General features: G+C 43.6%; 1 protein-coding gene across 50 annotated transcripts in view; it reads right to left on the bottom strand.

The window, feature by feature from the left end:
* The window catches only part of LOC110501770 (titin), a 186,535-nt gene that overhangs the window by 82,094 nt on the left and 84,263 nt on the right, over nt 1–20,178 (bottom strand). For all 50 annotated transcript variants that reach the window (XM_090215944.1, XM_090215945.1, XM_090215946.1 and 47 more), the window contains 34 exons: nt 19,867–20,169; nt 19,592–19,779; nt 19,350–19,464; nt 18,934–19,218; nt 18,655–18,806; nt 18,375–18,522; nt 18,079–18,256; nt 17,689–17,810; nt 15,834–16,121; nt 15,401–15,697; nt 15,092–15,278; nt 14,848–14,963; nt 14,425–14,724; nt 13,616–13,915; nt 13,400–13,505; nt 13,097–13,293; nt 12,570–12,875; nt 12,169–12,468; nt 11,744–12,043; nt 11,245–11,547; nt 9,825–10,202; nt 9,385–9,687; nt 8,936–9,235; nt 8,426–8,722; nt 7,865–8,149; nt 7,339–7,632; nt 6,865–7,164; nt 6,424–6,732; nt 4,201–4,391; nt 3,515–3,944; nt 1,935–2,243; nt 685–869; nt 419–548; nt 30–329 (listed from right to left, as the gene is read on the bottom strand). In XM_090215944.1, coding sequence (XP_090072070.1) covers nt 30–329; nt 419–548; nt 685–869; nt 1,935–2,243; nt 3,515–3,944; nt 4,201–4,391; nt 6,424–6,732; nt 6,865–7,164; nt 7,339–7,632; nt 7,865–8,149; nt 8,426–8,722; nt 8,936–9,235; nt 9,385–9,687; nt 9,825–10,202; nt 11,245–11,547; nt 11,744–12,043; nt 12,169–12,468; nt 12,570–12,875; nt 13,097–13,293; nt 13,400–13,505; nt 13,616–13,915; nt 14,425–14,724; nt 14,848–14,963; nt 15,092–15,278; nt 15,401–15,697; nt 15,834–16,121; nt 17,689–17,810; nt 18,079–18,256; nt 18,375–18,522; nt 18,655–18,806; nt 18,934–19,218; nt 19,350–19,464; nt 19,592–19,779; nt 19,867–20,169 — 8,502 coding nt within the window. The remainder of the gene's footprint in view (nt 1–29; nt 330–418; nt 549–684; nt 870–1,934; nt 2,244–3,514; nt 3,945–4,200; nt 4,392–6,423; nt 6,733–6,864; nt 7,165–7,338; nt 7,633–7,864; nt 8,150–8,425; nt 8,723–8,935; nt 9,236–9,384; nt 9,688–9,824; nt 10,203–11,244; nt 11,548–11,743; nt 12,044–12,168; nt 12,469–12,569; nt 12,876–13,096; nt 13,294–13,399; nt 13,506–13,615; nt 13,916–14,424; nt 14,725–14,847; nt 14,964–15,091; nt 15,279–15,400; nt 15,698–15,833; nt 16,122–17,688; nt 17,811–18,078; nt 18,257–18,374; nt 18,523–18,654; nt 18,807–18,933; nt 19,219–19,349; nt 19,465–19,591; nt 19,780–19,866; nt 20,170–20,178) is intronic.

The following is a 20,178-nucleotide window of genomic DNA, read 5'->3' as shown; positions in this document are numbered from 1 at the left end:
TGTGAATGAAGTGAATGTTGTTCACTTACGGATAGGATCTCTAGCCTTTGAACATTCAATGGTCTCAACTAGTGGTCCAAATCCAAAGCGGTTCTCCGCCCGGATACGGAACAGGTAATCCTGTCCCTCAATGAGATCGGGCACAATAAAGGACTGGGCGGCACAGGCTGGGTTGCACTTGGTCCAAGCTTTTCCTTCCACAGTCTTCTTCTCAATGAAGTAACTCTTGATCCTCTCACCACCGTCACTATCTGGAGCCTTCCATGTAAGTCTACATGTGCCTCTTGTGATGTCTGTGACTTTGAGGTCTTTGGGTGGGCCAGGCAGATCTGAAAATAAGGTTTTGCCAATGATTAGGAATCTTGTAAAATACTTGGCCCATTTGTTTATCCACCTGTGTTATTTTGTTTTTACTTACCAAGGACATTGACTCTGACTTTCATGTTCTTGTGTCCAGCTGCATTTTCCGCTGTGATGATGTAACGTCCGGCATGTTTGAGGTGGCTCTCAGGGATGGTAATGACTGATGTTGTATCAGTTGACACGATCTGAGTAGAGACATTTACAAAATACATAACGATTATTACATGAGACTTGAAAACATAAAAAATGTTTTGGATCGTACAAAAGTAGAAAATAACTATCCCTTTAAAAAAGAACAAAGCTTGGATTTCTATAGATTACCTTTGAATCGATTGGAAGGATATGGATGTCATTCTTCTTCTCGGTCTCTGCTGTTCCATCCTTGAACTCCCATGTAACTTTAGGAGTGGGACGGCCAGTGATGAGAGCTGGTATTTTAATGGTAGTTCCAGCTCTGCAGGACAACAGCTCATGGGCGCTGACCTCCAGAGTAATGTTTGGTTCAGCTGTGAAATTAAAAAGTACATTAGTATAGTAAAAAGCATAGTATAGTACATCAGTAAAACTCAAATCAACAAGCCAAACTCACATATAATTAAGTGATAATGCCAGAGAAGCTGGTGTTTGGTGGATATATTGGCACGAGTCTCGTGCTGGTAAACCGTGGAAAAAATGTCCTCCAAACACCGGCTTCGAGGGCATTATCACCTTTATACAACGGGTTACCAACATATTCAAATAATGATTAATATTTTTGAATTAAAAACATTATTTTTATGAATTTATTCATACTATTTCATCCTTCTACAAGATATAGTCCCGACACAAATCTAGGGTTGCTACCCAAGCCAGCTGGTTGTTCGTTCTATCGGTTTGATTGCCAGAGCCATGACCCAGTCATTCAGTCTTTTTGTTCTGTTTCTATGGACGCGACCTAATCGTTCATTCTAAGGGTTCTATTGCCATACTGGCTGGCTTGCTAACTAGCCAAATATGGCTAACTTCCAATCAAGTCGAAAAGGTGCAGCCAGAATAACAGCAAAGTAGCTGAATATTCATTTGTTAAAGCTGTTTTCTAGTGACATTTATTTAGATACATCCATAATGATGAGCTAATGAAAATGTGCTCACTTGTCAGGACACTGTTGTTCAGAGGAGCTAGCCAACAACACAGCTAATACAATCGCTTCACACTGAAGCTGGAAAGACTGCAAACTAGCTGCACTTTGTTTTGTTTGACGTTTTTCTAATTGTCTATTCTTTGTATATATCCATAAAAATGATGCCACCTGATTCATGATTTTCGACTGTCTGAGAAACGCTACCTGTCTGTCCGTCTGGTCCAGACTCGTTCATTACTATGGGACAGCTGGGGATCGAATTTGATATTGAAACAATGTTTCAAATGTCGGAGAGACAAACAGCAAGGTTTATACAAATCTCCTCTGTTGAAAACTACATTTTAGTCTAAAAAAATGTGAGATAATGTCTAGATGCTTTTTATAGTGCCAGTTCAGTTTGTGGTGTGACAATGGCATAGAAGTTGGAAAGGCAACAGAGCTGAGACTTACTTAAGATGTCCTGGACAGTGATGTCAGCAGAACGTGCGCTTGGTTCAGATTTGCCAGCAGCGTTGACAGCAGTGACTCTGAATCTGATCTTCTGGCCTTCTTTCAGGTCTGGAACAGTGATCTCAGTGGTAGGGTGCAGCTTCTCAGGGTCACTGACTCTCTTCCAATCCAGGGAGTCTGTGTCCTGAACCTCAACGATGTAGCCCTTGACTGGGCTGCCGCCATCTTTCTCTGGTGGGGTCCAGGTGAGAGTGACACTGGTCTTGGTCTTGTCCTTAACAACTGGCATTCCCGGTGCACTAGGGGGATCTGAAAAAAAGTAAATGCAAGTTTTACTCAAATGTAATTATGCATGCATTTAATCCTTATTCAAACAGAAAGTCCCGCTGAGGTCAGAAGATCTTTCCAAAGGGGAATCTGCCATAATAATGAATTATGATAGTCTTCTTGACATACAGTGCATTCCGAAAGTCATCAGACCTCTTGACTTTTTCCACATTTTGTTACGTTACAGCCTTATTCTAAAATGGATTCAATTGTTTTTTTCCCTTCATCAATCTACACACAATACCCCGTAATGACACAGCAAAAACAGGTTTAAAAATCTTTGCAAATTTTACAAATATCACATTTGGCAGCATTTACAGCATTTCCCTCAATCCTGACTAGTCTCCCAGTCCCTGCCACTGAAAAACATCCCACAGCATGATGCTGCCACCATCACGCTTCACCGTAGGGATAGTGCCAGGTTTCCTCCTGACGTGACGCTTGGCATTCAGGCCAGAGAATCTTGTTACTCATAGTCTGAGAGTCCTTTAGGTGCCTTTTGGCAAACTCTATGCGGACTGTCTTGTGCCTTTTACTGAAGAGTGGCTTCCGTCTGCACACAACCATAAAGGCCTAATTGTTAGAGTGCTGCAGAGATGGTTGTCCTCCTGGAAGGTTCTCCCATCTCCACAGAGGAACTCTGGAGCTCTGTCAGAGGGACCATCGGGTTCTTGGTCCTGACCAAGGCCCTTCTCCCCTGATTGCTCACTTTGGCCGGGCCACTGTGTTCTTGAGGAACTTCAATGCTGCAGAGATTTGTTGGTACCCTTCCCCAGATCTGTGCCTCGACACAATCCTGTCTAGGAGCTCTACGGACAATTACCTTCGACCTCATGGCTTGGTACTGTCAACTGTGGGACTTTATATTGGCAGGTGTGTGTCTTTCCAAATCATGTCCATTCAATTGAATTTACCACAGGTGGACTTCAAGTTGTAGAAACATCTCAAGGATGATCAATGGAAACAGGGTGCACCTGAGCTCAATTTTGAGTCTCATAGCAAAGGTTCTGAATACTTATGTAAATAATGTTTCAGTTTTTATTTTGAATAAATGTGTAAGAAATTCTAAAAACACGTTTTCGCTTTGTCATTATGAGGTATTGTGTGTAGATTGATGAGGAAATGTTTTTATTGAATCCATTTTTCGAATAAGGCTGTAATGTAACAAAATGTGGAAAAAGGGAAGGGGTCTGAATACTTTCCGAGTGCACTGTAGCTATTCTACAACATCAAAGAAAGAGTACTGTACTTACTGCGTGGATCAACAGCGAATTGACATGGAGATGCTTCACTGGGAGGTCCGATTCCAGCAGCATTCTGAGCCCTAATTCTGAACTGGTACTCAGCCCCTTCGTTAAGGCGGAGGACTGTGTATTCCAAACCCTTCACTGCAGGCTTGGTGACTGGAGCTCTGTTCACACGACCCCAGATCCCAGCTCCTCTCTCTCTTTTCTCCAGCCAGTATCCCTGAATGGAGGAGCCACCGTTCTGCAGTGGAGGCTCCCAGGTGATCGTCATAGTAGTGGAAGTTGCTGCGATGACCTTTGGTTTGCGAGGTGGACCAGGAAGACCGAATGGATCCTTGAGAACGACCTTCTCGGATTCACAACCGTCACTGATTCCGAACTTGTTCTCAGCTTTGATTTTGAATTGGTACTGGCCCATTCTGTCCATTTTGTACACCTAGAAGGAGTGATATCAATGCATTAGTAATCATCACCATCATATAAGTTAACTAACCATCCTATTGAAGGTGTAAAATGAAGTTGACCCTAGATACTGATCTTGGGCCAGTTTTGCACTTTTCCCCACTAGCTAATGGTTAAGGTTAGGATTGGGGGAGGGGATGTTGCTCTGTACCAAGGTGAAACTTAACCCCAGACCCCACATTAAAGCAGTATTTGACTAGTTTTGACCTTTAACAGGAGTTTGGACTAACCCCATATCTCCTATCAATGATATTGCAGGTGAGCTGCTCAAAGTCAGACTTCTTCCTGCTGGCGTCCCTCCTTTCGATGATGTAGTTGGTGATCTCACTTCCCCCGTCGTCCTCTGGGACCGCCCAAGTCAGATAGCAAGACTCAGCCTGGATGTCAGACACCACAATGTCACGTGGTGGCAGAGGGCGGTCTATGAAGGCAAATAAAGCATTATGAGAATATTGCGGCTATTTAAAAAAAATAATACTAGCTATCATTTTTACTTATTTGAAAGACTCAAAATACTTATTTGATAGTATCTATAATGACAATAGATAGATAAGTACCACAGTTTCTTTAAACTAGCAATCAACAGTAGAAACAATAACAAAGCAAACTCCCCACCCCTGTTTTGGTAAAAAACTAAGGGATTGGGCTAGAAAGTGTAACCACTCTCAAATTCATATACAGAGCTATGGATGCAAGGACTGATGATCCATGATATTAAAATTATAGTTTTAACCACGTTTTGAGGCCATGTTGTGTTTACATTTATTTTGTTGACAAACATTGGAGTAAACCATGTTTATATTTGGGTTATGATGAGATAGGATAGTTGAACTAAGGTCATGAGGCATTTATAAGTTCAATTCTTCAAAAATCATACACTGAGTGCACAAAACATTAAGAACACCTTCCTAATATTGAGTTGCATTCCCCCTTGCCCTCAAAATAGCCTCAATTTGTCAGGGCATGGACTCTACAAGGTGTCGAAAGGGTTCCATAGGGATGCTTGCCCATATTGACTCCAATGCTTCCCACAGTTGTGTCAAGTAGGCTGGATGTCCTTTAGGTGGTGGACCATTCTTGATACACACGGGAAACTGTTGAGCATGAAAAACCCAGCAGTGTTGCAGTTCTTGACACAAACCAGTATCTCTGGCACCTACTACTATACCCCGTTCAAAGGTACCTAAATATTTTGTCTTGCCCATTCACCCTCTAAATGGCACACATACACAATCCATGTCTTAATTGTCTCAAGGCTTAAAAATCCTTCTTTAACCTGTCTCCTCACCTTCATCTACAGTGATTGAAGTGGATTTAACAGGTGACATCATTAAGGGATCATAGCTTTCACCTGTATTCACCTGGTCAATCTATTTCACGGAAAGAGCAGGTGCTCTTTATGTTTTGTATACTTAGTGTATAACTAATTTAGTTTATTAGGTACACCACCACATTCACGAAAATGGTTCACTCCTACAGACAGTGAGTCATGTGGCCATGGCTTGCGATATAAAGCGGGCAGACAGGCATTGAGGCATTCTGTTACTGTTTGATTGAACATTAGAATGGGCAAAACTAGTGACCTTTGCGACATTGAGCGTGGTATTATCGCCGGTGCCAGGCGTTCAGGTTCCAGTATCTCAGAAACAGCATTTTTACGCACGACAGTGTCTAGGGTTTACAAAGAATGGTGTGACAACAAAAACATCAGTCAGCGGCAGTCCTGTGGGCGATAACAGCTCATTGATGAGAGAGGTCGAAGGAGAATGGCAAGAATCGTGCAATCGAACAGGCGGGCCACAAACAATCAAATAATTGCGCAGGACAACAGTGGTGTGCAGAAAGGCATCTCGGAGCACACAACTCATCAGTCCTTGTCTTGGGCTATTGCAGCTGACGACCACTCCGGGTTTCACTACTATCAGCTAAAAACAAGAAGAAGCGGCTCCAGTGGGCACGAGATCACCAACACTGGACAATTGAGGCGTAGGAAAACATTGCCTGATCCGACAATTCCCGGTTCCGGTTGTGTCATACTGATGGCAGAATCAGGATTTGACATAAGCAGCAGTAGTCCATGGCCCCATCTTGCCTTGTGTCAATGGTACAGGCTGTTGGCGGTGGTGTAATGGTGTGAGGAATGTTTTCCTGGCACACATTGGCTCCCTTGATGCCAAGTGAGCAACATTTGAATGTCACACCTTGTAGAATCAATCCCCCAAAGAATCCAGGCTATTCTGGAGGCAAAGGGGGGTCCGACCTGGCACTAGATGGACGTACCTAATGAACTGCCTCTGAGTGTAAGTCCAGAAATTGATGTAGCAACTGCTGATTGCCCCATTAAGACATTTTGTAGCGCTTACACACCTACATACGATTATACTAATATTATAATTGTATGGTTATCACAGATCTGTTTGCTGAAAATGTTAATGATCACTGAAAATGTTTACCTAGAACCTCCACATGGATGATGCGGTGTGCTTTGCCATGGCAGTTGGTGGCAGCCAGTTTGTAGTCTCCCTTGTCTCCTCTGATAGTCTCAGGGATGCTGATCTTGGTGGTGCATTTGGTGCGGGCCACCTCCTCGAACTCCATCAACAGTGTCTCAGTAGCCATGGGGATGACGACGTCATCCTTAGACCACTGAACCTCTGGCATTGGCAGACCCACCACCTCAGCAGGGATCTCAATTGCTGCTCCCTTCCTCACAATGATTGTATCTCTCTTGAAATGCTCCAAGATTGAGATTTCGGGGGGAACTATGATAACAGACCACACAAGGCATTTCGTTAAGATGAATACAAAAAAAGCAGTTTACTGTGGTTGCTTTATTATCCAAGACAAATATATTGTTTATGGTAGGGTTTATAGAAGAGTGTAACATTACTTACTTTCATCATCCTGAATGTTAGCACTGATTGGTTTGGAGCGTTCGCCCTCTCCCACCTCAGTCACGGCAAACACACGGAACTGATACACGTGGTTCTCTGATAGGTTCTCCAATTTGATGTGTAAGTCTTTGCAGAGCTTGCGATTGGCCACGTCAAACTCAGTTCCATCTGCTCTCATCTTCTCAACATAGTAACCCGTGATTGGGCTACCTCCATCGCTGCGAGGTGGCTCCCAAGCAAGAGCAATAGCAGTAGTCCACCTTTCGGTGTAGTGCAGTTTCAATGGTGGAGATGGAACAGCTGGAAGAGAGGAGTTCAATTTCAGAATCATTTTTAGATATTAAAATCTGTATATAAAAAGAAAGACACTCCAGCACATTGTGATTGTAGATTCTCCACAAACAATGTAATGGATCTTAGAACCAGATAAAATTCTAACATCTTTGAATTAGCTTTTTTCTTCACTCGTCATACCTTTGGGATCCGAAGCCAGAATAGGCCCAATGTCCGTTGGGGCGCCATCACCGTACTTGTTCCTTGCAAAAACACGGAAATCGTACTCTTCCTCTGAAAGCAAACCCTGAATGTCACACTTGCATGAAGCAATCTCGATAGGTTGTCTGAATAGCTTCATTTTTGCATCCTTTTTCTCCACTACGTAGCCGATGACATCGCTGCCACCGTTATCTAGAGGATCTGCCCAGCTCAAGCTGATGTTCTTCTTGGTGACATGAGTAGTCTTCAGATTAACCACAGGCCCAGGGACATCTAGTTACAACCACACAAAAGGGTAAAAATTAAGAGGATGAGAAAACCCATGATAGGAGAACTATGACCTGTATTCATAAAAAGTCTCAGAATAGTAGTGCTGATCTAGGATCAGTTTAGCCTTTTAGATTATAATGAACAAGATTATATGGACAGTGGGGACATGATCCTAGATCAGCACTTCTCCTCTGAGATGGGGCCTATGTGAGCAATTGATTGCTTGCACACTTACCCATGACGTCAACTCTAGTGACAGCAGATTTGGTTCCACTGCTGTTGGTTCCAGAGATCTGGTACTTTCCGTGATCAGTTCTCTTGGCGTACTTGATGAACAGAAGGCTGTTCTTTCCTTCTGTTTCGATCACAACATGCTCTTTGTCAGTTTCAACCTCATCCTTCATCCATTTCACTTCCGGTTGTGGTCTGCCGATGGCGAAAGCTGGCAGTCTCAGTGCCTCGCCGGCTTTGATGATGACTCCGTTCTTCACAGAGGCATCAAAGTCAACCACTGGGGGCTCTGGGGACATAGACATAGAAATGTTTGTTTAGGCCAATACATTTTTTTTATAAATATTATATGGTAGTATGATATCATTAGCTCGGTGACATATTTGCGCTATATGAGCTGACTGGTTGAGCTAAATGGTGAAGCTGAATGATTTCACGATATGAGTTAACTGGCTTGTTCTCTGGGGTCAACGCAAGGTTATTGTAAAGCACTATGAGACAACTGCTGATATAAAAAGGGCTTTATAAATACATTTGATTGTTTGATTGATTGATAGATAGATACCTTGAGGCTCCTTCACAGTGACTGGTTCAGTCATGCCAGGTGCACCCGGTCCGGCATCATTGACAGCAATAACCCGGATGTAATAGTCAGCGCCCTCTGTCAGCCCAGTCACTGTATACTTCAGCTCCTTGCATCTGAACTCTGTACTACGTTTCCATTCCTTCTCTCCAGCCAGAACACTCTCAACATGGTAGCCAAGTATATCTCCTCCTCCATTGTACAGGGGGGGAACCCAGGCGATATCAACTGTTGTCGCAGATGTATCAATAACTCTTGGAGTGGGTGGGCCAGGTGGCACTGTAGAGGCAGAAAGAGATAACTTGAGTCAATGCTTATAATATTGATGATAGTGTGTCAACTAAGACATATAGGGGTGAATCCTAACTTCCACTTATAACACATTTTCACATAAACTCCCATTGACATCAATGTTTGACTAAGTAACAAAGAAAAAAACCCAGGATTACACCATAGATTACAGTGTTGGTATCTATTCTCAGATAAACTTACAGATTGGATCCATAGCAATCTGGGGATCAGTTGGGACACTGAAGGGTCCGGGGCCAGCCAGATTCTCTGCACAGACTCTGAATATGTATACCAGGCCTTCCATAAGACCCTCAATCTTCACAGAGAGGGTATTGAGCAGGAATCGGTTCACCCTAGTCCAGTGTTTGCTGTTCATTTCCTTCCTCTCGATCCAGTAGCCCAGGATGGGACTACCGTTGTCCTTGGGCTCATGCCAGGAGATGAACACACTGTTGGCAGTCACCTCTCCAATTCTGGGTGTGTTTGGAGCATCGGGTGGATCTTGAAAGAATAGAAGGGGAAAAGTAGAATGTTGTAATTGGCAGTTATTGACAAAAACAAACAGTGATAGTAAAGGGAAAATACACATTTCAACAAACGTTTATAACTGATAGTAAAGGAAAAACAGAAATGTCATTGTAGATATTTACCGAATTGGTTCTTGGCAACGACTGGCTCAGAGAGACATGAAGGTCCGCAGCCAAACTTGTTCTCAGCGGTAATACGGAAGATGTACTCCTTTCCTTCAATCAGTTTGGTAACAGGATAGTTGCAAACCTTGAGGGTTGAAGTTACCGTGATCCATCCAATATCTTCATTCTTGTTGTCTTTCTTTTCAAGGATGTAGTTCAGGATCTCACTACCACCATCGTCAAGAGGAGGGTCGAACTTGCAGATGACAGAGGTGTCCCTGATCTCCTCAAAGACAAAGTTCACTGGAGGTCCAGGCTTATCTGTACAAATCATAGAAAAGAGAATGTTGAAACTCTTGTTGATGGGTTATGCTCCAGGAGGAGTAAAATGACTAAGTAAGTAAGTAAAGTTCTGAAAAATGACTGAAAATAGTTTGTGATGAGGATCATTGGCTTACCAAGGACGTTGACGTCACAGTATGCAGTTGCAACACCATGAGAGTTCTCGGCCTGGATGCAGAAGTGACCGTGGTCAGCTCTGATGGAGTCTCGCACCATGATTGCGGTCTCGCCCTTCTTTACAGCATAAGAAAGACGCTCATGAAGAGGGGTTACAAACACCTCAGGTTCTTCAGGTTCAACCTTGGCCCCCTTCTTCTTCAGAATAGGCAGTACTGGCTTCTTCTCTGGTACATTCTTGACGTCTTCGTTGTTCCTGAGCCAGGTGACAGTTGGGTATGGAGCGCCAGAGATGTAGGCGTCCAGGCGGATCTCTTCACCCTTCCTGATGCACAGGCCGTGCTGCAGGCGAGCATGGAGGGACACCTTGGGTTTTTCTGAAAGAATTGACAACACAAAGAATAAACCATAGAAATAGAATGAGGTGTCCCCATTCAAGTCAATAATGGCATAATGGAAAGACTGGTAGCCATTGTGAGTGTATCCATGCCAGGAAGTAAAAGCAGGAAGTGTACCCTTCAATCTGATTGCATGAGCTGCATCATTTCAATGAACATTCTACATTACCATGGCAATCAAGCATCAGTTGATAGAACATTCCAAATCCCATGGAAATTATTGCATCACAAGACCAGGCAGCCATTGCGAGTGTACAATACATTTTCCAGTAACATTGCTAGGGTTAAAGATTCCAAGCCTGTTCTATTCATTCTATTTGTATGGGTTTAACTACATGTTATTATTCGACATACACTTCAGCCTCGATTCAATCAGATATAGCGTCAACTGCATTGGCCGACATCCACATAGTGTGTTGGAGGTGTAGCTGTGGTATGAGCTGACCAATCGGTGAGCGGCTGCTCGTGTGTCACGAACCACTCCCTTCCTTATTATCCCTATACTGTGTTAGAAGTTCAAAACGGCAATATCATATAAGCTCTATCGATTATAGAAATAGTGACAGGCTAATGCATGTTTTCATGTTAATTTGGATGGGGGGATTTATAGCCTATCAGTCTAATCAAAGTGTAGACAATAGTGTAGACAAGAAAACATCACGCATTCGAGTGTTTGAACTTGTAACGTGGCTGCATGAACTTCTAACGCGGCTGCATGGGATTTGTCAGAAATAAAGTTGGGTGTGGTTTCGTTGCATCCAATGGCAGTTTTCACAACAAGGTAGCACAAGGAGCTGCTTGTGGATTTAACAGCTCTAACACAGTTGTATCTCCGACACCGGCAAAACATGCGCGTGTTGGCTAGCACGGATCTGATAGAATCTAGCACTTGATCTTTCGAATTGGTGTACATCAGACGCCATCAGAGTCCATTTGGAGCGCTTTTAAAGGACCCAAAGGCTTTTACAATACAGAACAAGTAACAAACAAAAATGAAACAATGTCAAAAGGGTAGCCATACCAACGGGAGCAGCGATCATGGTCAGTGGAGTGCTGCGAGACGGCTCGCTGACTCCAGCAGCGTTCTCAGCGCGAACACGGAACTGATACTCTTTGCCTTCTGTCATATCTTTCACCACATAGGTGAAACCAGGCACCAGGGATGGGTTGATTCTCTGGAATCTATCACCATCCTTCTCAATGCATTCCAGGATGTAGCCAGTGATGGCGCAACCACCGTCAGACACTGGTGGTTTCCAGGTCAGTGTGATAGAGTTGGCGGTTGGATCATGAGCCTCAACATCAATGGGTGGATCTGGTTTCTCTGTAAATAACAAAGCAGGAAAAATAACATCAATACATTTCTCTGCAATCCATAATCCATGGAGCCGGGAAAGGTTCATACATCCAACACATTCTCCTATATAATGCGTTCCTGCTCCTTCAAAAATGGTGGTGAAGAAACTATCAAGCAATTCTAACCAACTGTGAAAAGTTGGAAAGTGCTCCAGAACACTTACGTTTCACTTCCATAGTGATGACAGGGTTGCGGAGCTCCAGGAATGGCCCAGAGCCGACCTTGTTGACAGCCTTGACCCGGAAGTGATATTCTTCGTTCAGCTTGAGATCGTTGACCTGGTAGGTCAGGATGTTTTCTCCTGACATCAGAGGCCTGAAAGTCTTATTAGAAGCCCCTCTACGCTCCAGAACGTAGTGGAGAATTGGAGTACCACCATCACTCTCTGGAGCCTCCCATGTCAGCTTGCAGGAGTTCTTAGTGATCTCATCTGCATTGATGTCCTTGCATTGGCCGGGCAGACCTGTGAATATAACGCAGAATATGCTATACAGTCTGTTTTCTGCATTTGAAGTAATAAATATCTTGACTTAACACCAAATATTTTCACAGTGAAGAATTCAAGTGAATATTATTCGTGAATCTTACCAATAACTTTAACGTTGATGATTCTGGTGGCTGTTCCAATCGCATTCTCCAGAGTGACGGAGTATTCTCCAGCATCATCATGCACACACTTCATCACTTCCAGGTGAACACTGTTGAGCTCACAAGTCATCAACCGTCTGTCGTCATTCTGTAACTTTGTGTCAGAGGCAGTATCTGTGTGGATGATTTTGCTCCAGACCATCTCTGGTTTGGGGACGGCATTGTATGGGATGTTGATATGCAGCTTGTCACCCTCAACCACCACAATGTCTAGGGCCTCCATATCCATAGTAGGAATACCTGAGAGAGTGGATAAAGAGATGTATATGTTACTTCCCATTTATTTTCAATAAGTGGCATAAGATTTATTTCCATTTGACACTTATGGTAAGTATGCTTACTGTCTGGATCCTTGGCAAAGACCTTCTCAGAAATGGCAGAAGGATCGCTGACACCAACAGAGTTGATGGCACGGACTCTCAGGACATATTGTTTCTCTGGCTTGATGTTTTCCTCTGCTTTGTATTTGAGCTCCTTGACTGGGCGAGTGTTGATTCTCATCCACTTCTCAGCTTTAGCCTCTCGGAGCTCAACATGGTATCCTGTGATGGGGCTACCTCCATTCTTCAATGGTACCTTCCAGGTAATGTTGATATGCTCTCTACTGGCATCAACTATGACCAAGTCAACAGGAGGAGATGGTGGACCTGGGAAGAAGAAAAAACACATTATTCACATTGGTTGCTTTTGAAAAGTAGTGGAAGGCACTCTACCAATGGAAGAAGAGGTGTCTCGTGGGGTGTGAGCGAGAGTTGCACCTTTTCCTTCCTAATATTGATTGCCTTTGCCATGCCAAGACAAAGTTATATTAAATAATCATACTACAGTATAATATGAATATACATTGAGAATGTAACAGACAACTCACTTGTAGCATCCTCAATGGTGACTACTTCTGTTGGTTCACTAGGGTGCCCAACACCAGCCTCATTCTCAGCACGGACCTGGAACTGAACCTCAGTGCCCTCATCCACGTCTGTGACTTTGTAGGTACACAGAGCGTCAGGGGTCTTTCCAGACTTCACCCAGCGGGTTCCAAGTTTCTCTTTCTTCTCAATGACATACCTAAAAAGCAAATGGTATGTATTATTTTAAAACGGTTTAAAATTACTTTAATACAAATACTGTCATGACAAACATATAGACAATTACAAGTTTGTTATTTACTTACTTTGTAATGGGTCTCCCACCATCACTCTTTGGAGCTTCCCATTTCAGTTCAACGTGTCTCTTGGACACCTCCACAATAGTCAAGGCATAGGGTGGCCCAGGAGTGGCTGGAAAGAAAAAGATGAAAGCAAAGTTCATACGTTGTAAGAACTACTCCACTGACTTTAACTCTCCATCAACAACAGAATGACTGAAGCGGGACCGGATAGAAACGTACTGAAAGTATCTTTAGCTAGAACAGAGTCTTCCAGTTCACAGTAATCACTCTGTCCGACTGCGTTCTCAGCAGCCACACGGAACACATAGAGAGAGCCTTCATTCAGTGGAGTGACAGTGTACTTCAGCTCCTTCACAGTGGTGTCCACCGCAGTCCAGGTCTTACGCCTGACATCCCTCTTCTCAACAACGTAGTTGGTGATTGGAGAGCCACCGTCGTTGTCAGGAGCCTGCCACTTCAGCTCAGCGTTGATCTTTGTGATGTTGGCCACCTCAAGCCATTGAGGAGGTGATGGAGGATCTGTTGAATAGAAAAGGCTAAATTAAGCTCATATAATTTCCAATTCCAAATAGTCATCCAACTGGTATTGTCTCTCAAAGCCAGGGATCATCAACTGGATTCAGCTGAGGGACAATTTTTTGTTGAGCAGATGGTCAGGGGGCCGGAACATAATTACAAATCATTTGTAGACTGCAATGTGACCGCAAGAAGACCAAACATATATAATATTTCACAAAAACATCATTTCAAATCTTGCTTACATTTGTATACAATCACATATACCTCTATATTATGCATGGGAATACTTTGGAACAGATTTCCAAAATTCAAATCACTTGGAGCTGATTTGCTGGTGTTTTTACAGTCTATTATGTACAAGAATAAAAATATTACAAATGTATAAACTTTATTTTTTCATCAAGCTTGGGGGGCCAAATAAAATCACCCACAATCAAATTTGGCCAGCGAGCCGCCAGTTGGGGATCCCTGCTCTCAGCCTAATTGTCGGAGTTAACATAATGACTTACAGAGTCTTTCCTTGCAGACCACAGGATCGCTTGGGTCACTGGGCTCACTCTCTCCTGCGCAGTTGACGGCCTTGACTCTGAATGAGTACTCCTGTTTCTCCATCAAACCCTTCAGGAAGTGCTCAGTCTGGGGCACGTCCTCTGCTGCTCTGATCCATGCTTCGGTACCAGTCTTCAGGAACTCGATGATGTAACCCTCGATCTTGGCACCGCCGTCGTGCTCTGGCCTGGTCCATTGCAGGGAGGCAGATGTCTTAGCTATTTCTCTGATGAAGGGTTTGCCAGGAGCCCATGGAGGATCTGGAAAACAAGTAACATAACAGGTTTATGACAGGTCTTATTTTGCTGATGATACTTGTTTTCTTTAAATGATATAGCTATCTGAAAATAATATAACTAAATGATCAATATAACACAACATACCAATTGGATCCTTGACCAAGACTGGATCAGTCTCGGTGCTTGGTTTTCCTGGTCCTGCAAGATTCTCAGCCAAGACACGGAACTTGTACTTCTTCTTGGTAGGCAGGCCCTTCACCCTGGAATTAATATATGGACATATTTGATACGACTGTGGATATACACATACAAAATGACAAAATGTAAAATAATAGTTAACTATAGTATAGTATAATTATACAATAATTATTAAACAGGCCAACTGTACCTAAAGGTGATGTCCTTGATGGGCAGCTTGTTGCATCTGATCCATTTGTCATTTTCTGGGTCGAACCTCTCGATCCAGTACCCAGTGATAGGACTGCCACCATCCTCATCAGGCTCGTACCATGTCAGAGTCAAAGAGTCCTTAGCAATATCAGAAGGCTGCAATCTGGATGGAGCACCAGGAGGATCTAAAAAGACAACAGCAACACATATATAATGCAATAATAGAACAGAGGACTATGTTTAATGAATTTCAGTGTATAAAGTATATTACATTGACAACATAAATATAAGATAGTAGATAACGTACCAAAGGAGTATTTGGCGATGATTGGCACATGCTCATTAGGGGCGCCGATGCCGTACTGGTTCTCAGCTTGTACTCTGAAGACGTATTCCTTTTCAGGGGTGAGTTTGGTGGCATTGAAGGTGGTTTGTTTCACAGTGGATGACAGTTTGGTCCACTCCTCTTTGTCGAAGGGTCTGAGCTCCACAATGTAGTTGGTGACGACAGAACCTCCATCATCTCTGGGAGGGTTCCAGGCCAGGTAGCAGGAGTGGTTGGTGATCTCAGAGATATCAAACGCAGCTGGAGGACCAGGCTTATCTGTAGGGTGACATTAAAATATTGTTATAAACATGAAAAATGTGTTGTTCCAAAGTTGTAAATTGACATTTATTGACATTGACATTGACATTTAGGGGAAAAATATATATCGTATAGGGTAAAAAATATATCGTACCAAGAATGTTGACATCAACAGTTGCGGTAGCACGACCACTGCTGTTGACTGCCTCAATGATGTAGGTAGATGTGTCTTCTCTGACAGTTTTGGCGATAGACAAAGTGGAGTTTCCCGTCTTGGTATCGATGGTGATGCGATCATCTCCCTTCAGGACCAGGTCAGCCTTGGTCCATTTTACCTTGGGTTCGGGCTTTCCGACAATATCAGCTGGAAGCTCAATCTTGGTTCCGGCTCTGGCGGTCAAACCAGCCAGCAACTTCACGTCCAGTTGAATTTCTGGAGGCTCTGTTGGGATCAATTGGAAACAGAGTGACATTTCTGCAACAAACCAATGAGAGTTTAACTCAGGGCACGTGTCTTTAGGATTCAGAAAAGAGCTACGTAAATCCTATGTATTATTATCATGATTATATACATTACCTATACATCAACACCATTATCCTAGAAACCCTAGACCCACTCCAATTTGCATACCGCCCCAACAGATCCACAGATGATGCAATCTCTATTGCACTCCACACTGCTCTTTCCCACCTGGACAAAAGGAACACCTATGTGAGAATGCTATTCATAGACTACAGCTCTGCGTTCAACACCATAGTGCCCTCAAAGCTCCTGGACTTCCTGACAGGCCACCCCCAGGTAGTAAGGGTAGGTAACAACACATCCGCCACGCTGATCCTCAACACAGGGGCCCCTCAGGAGTTTGTGATCAGCCCCCTCCTGTACTCCCTGTTCACTCCTGAACCCACAGCCAGGCACGACTCCAACACCATCATTAAGTTTGTTGATGACACAACACTGACAACGACGAGACAGCCTATAGGGAGGAGGTCAGAGACCTGGCCGTGTGGTACCAGGAAAACAACCTCTCCAATAACGTAAGCAAGACTAAGGAGATGATTGTGGACTACAGGGAAAAGAGGACAGGGCACGCCCCCATTCTCATCGACGGGGCTGCAGTGGAGCAGGTTGAGAGCTTCAAGTTCCTTGGTGTCCACATCACCCAACAAACTAACATGGTCCAAGCACACCAAGACAGTCGTGAAGAGGGCACGACAAAACGTATTCCCCCTCAGGAGGCTGACATTTTTTTGCATGGGTCCTCAGATCCTCAAAAGGTTCTATAGCTGCACCATCAAGAGCATCCTGACGGGTTACATCACTGCCTGGTATGGCAACTGCTCGACCTCCGATGGCAAGGCACTACAGAGGGTAGTGTGAATGGCCCAGTACATCATTGTGGCCAAGTTCTCTGCCATCCAGGACCTCTATACCAGGCGGTGTCAGAGGAAGGCCCTAAAAATTGTCAAAGACACCAGTCACCCTAGTCATACACTGTTCTCTCTGCTACCGGAGCGCCAAGTCTAGGTCCAAGAGGCTTCTAAACAGTTTCTACCCCCAAGTCATAAGCCTCCTGAACACCTAATCAAATGGCTACCCAGACTATTTGCATTGTCCCCCCTCCCCCTCTTTTACACCGCTGCTACGCTCTGTTGTTGTCATCTATGCATAGTCACTTTAATAACTCTACCCACATGTACATATTACCTCAAATAACCGGTGCCCCCGCACATCGACTCTGTACCGGTACCCCCTGTATATAGTCTCGCTATTGTTATTTTACTGCTGCTCTTTAATTACTTCTACTTAAATTTCTTATCTGTATTTTGTTTTAACTGCATCGTTGGTTAGGGGCTCATAAGTAAGCATTTCACTATACTATAAGTAAGCATTTCACTATAAATAAGCATTTCACTATATGTAAGCATTTCACTATAAGTAAGCATTTCACTATACACCTGTTGTATTCGGCGCATGTGACTAATACAATTTGATTTGATTTGATTACCTTTGGGATCAACAGCCAGGATCTCATCTGTAGCCCTGCAGGGTTTGCCTGCTCCCAGCCTGTTGATGGCCCTCACACGGTAGGCATACCACTGTCCCTCAATCAGACCTGTCACCTGGAATCTAAAGGGAACCAACAATCTGGTTAAACTTAGAAAACAAGTATTCTCCCTTTCATTGTTAATAGAACATGATCAACTGTCAGTTTTAGTATTATTTAGTCACTGAAAAGTTTCAGCATGGGGTTTGATCATTTGCAAATTAAACATACTTCTGAAAGAATGCTAAACTATCAGGAAATGCACCGCTATCCAAAAATCTAAATCTGATTGAACCTCAGGCTGTGTACAACACTAATTTAGAGTAACAGTGATAGAGATTAGGATCTTACTTCAGCTCAGGCAGTGGGTCTCCACATGGCTCCCACTTGTCTGTGCCACGCTGGCATTTGTCTACAACGTAGCTCTTGATTGAAGCTCCGCCGTCGTACTTGGGTGGCTCCCAGTACAGGAAGATGCCCTTTCCTGACTTGTCTCTCCATTTCAGGTTCTCAGGTGGATCCGGCACAGCTTGGAATAAACACATGGTTTACATTTTCAGATCGTGGTAGAACTTGTGTATGATTTAGTTGAAGTGTACAAATAAATATGTTACTGTAATAAGTTTCTGAGAAGGATAAGTACTCACTGGCAGGCGAGGACACATTGACTGGCTCGTCAATGTAGGCAGGCTCTCCTGGGCCACACTTGTTGATTGCAGTAACACTGAACAAATACTCTTTGCCTTCAATGACATCTGCCACAGTGAACTCCAGGTCCTGTACACCCATGCAAACCTGAAAAGCAATCACAATATACATTAGTATTAGGATGAATAGGGAGCATATACATATAGACACATTTATTCCTTAGCGGTTATGGTTATAGGAACACGAATTTGTCATTCAAAGTGTACTCATAAGATATACCTTGACCCAGGTCTTGCGGGACACTTCCTTCTTTTCAATTTGGTAGCCAATAACTGGGCTTCCTCCATCATGCTCTGGCGCCTCCCACATCAGGTGGACATGGTGTCTTGTCACCTCGGAAACCTTGAAGTCTTTGGGTGCACTTGGTGATGCTAAACACAAATTGTAAATAATGAGCAAATACTGCCAGTACTACTACACGGTGAGAGGGCTGTAACATATTAATTAAGTTGGTAACATGAAGACTAGTTGTTTTTTCATCACAAGGGTATAACTTACCAATAACATTGACTTCAATCTCTCCAAAGGCACTGGTCACATCATTCTCCAGGTGCAGAGTGTATGTGCCTTTGTCTGGACGCACACTTGGAGCCACTGTCAGTTCTGTGTAGGTGCTCCTTGTAACCATGGACACACGGTCACCAGCAGTGAGCTCTTTATCACCACAGCTCCACTTGGCGGTGGGTGTGGGATATCCAAGAAGAGGGACGCGGATAACAAGTGGATGAGGAACAATGACCTCCAGGCCATCCTTAAATCCACTGAGATCCATGGAAGGTCCAACTAAAATGAAAAAAACAACATTATGTTAACAACCACATTAAATATTTGCATTTTGTATTTATTTAAAAAAGCCAAATTATGTTCTAGTATCTATTTTCTCTGTTTTAAGTTAACGTTGAATAACAACACACCATGACAATCGTCTGCCAAGAGAGGTCCAAGCTTATCAGCTGGATCTGAAACTCCGGCTGCGTTCTCTGCACACACTCTGTAGTGGTACTGCATCCCCTGCTTCAGTCCAGATACCTAGGACAACAACAAAAGTCAATCAGTACAATGTAATAAGGGAGGGGAATCAATACAAATACAGTACAAATTGAACAAACTGGCAACAAGCATATTTCACTGCTTGAAAAAAGAAAGTGGCAATTACCTTGTAGTTAAGGTCCTGACAGAGCCTGGCATTGCATCTGAGCCACTTGTCTGTTCCATCCTCACACTTCTGAATAATGTAGCCAGTGATCATGCTTCCTCCATTGCTGGCGGGGGTCTCCCATGTCAGCTGGACAGAGTTCTTTGTCTGGTCAGTGTAGTTGAAGTTCAATGGTGGGCTTGGTTTCTCTGTAATAGATTTGAAAGTGTTCAACTGTTATCTATGCCACATAAACATTGTGGTCAGTTGGTCAGAACAACATTATCTTGACTCACCAATGGGGTCCATGATCTTAACTGGATCGGTAGCAGCACTTGGCTTTCCAATGCCAGCCTTGTTTTCAGCCTTGACACGGAAGATGTATTCCTTGTTCTCAACGACATCAGTGAGAGTGGCTGTGCGGTCCAGAGCCTTGGCGATCATAGCTACCTCCCAGCTCACAGAGGTCCTGTCACGGAACTCAATGATGTAGGAGGTGATCTCAGATCCACCATCAGACTTTGGTTTTTCCCAGGAGACTGTGGCTCCAAACCTGTTCACGATGCCAACCACAACATCCTCAGGTGCCTCTGGCACATCTGAAGTAA

This window comes from Oncorhynchus mykiss, chromosome 22 (genome assembly GCF_057628025.1).
Source record: "Oncorhynchus mykiss isolate SJ-2025 chromosome 22, ASM5762802v1, whole genome shotgun sequence".
Classification (NCBI taxonomy): domain Eukaryota; kingdom Metazoa; phylum Chordata; class Actinopteri; order Salmoniformes; family Salmonidae; genus Oncorhynchus; species Oncorhynchus mykiss.
The sequence above is the reverse complement of the archived record's forward strand: the minus strand, read 5'-3'. Positions and strand labels throughout refer to the sequence as shown.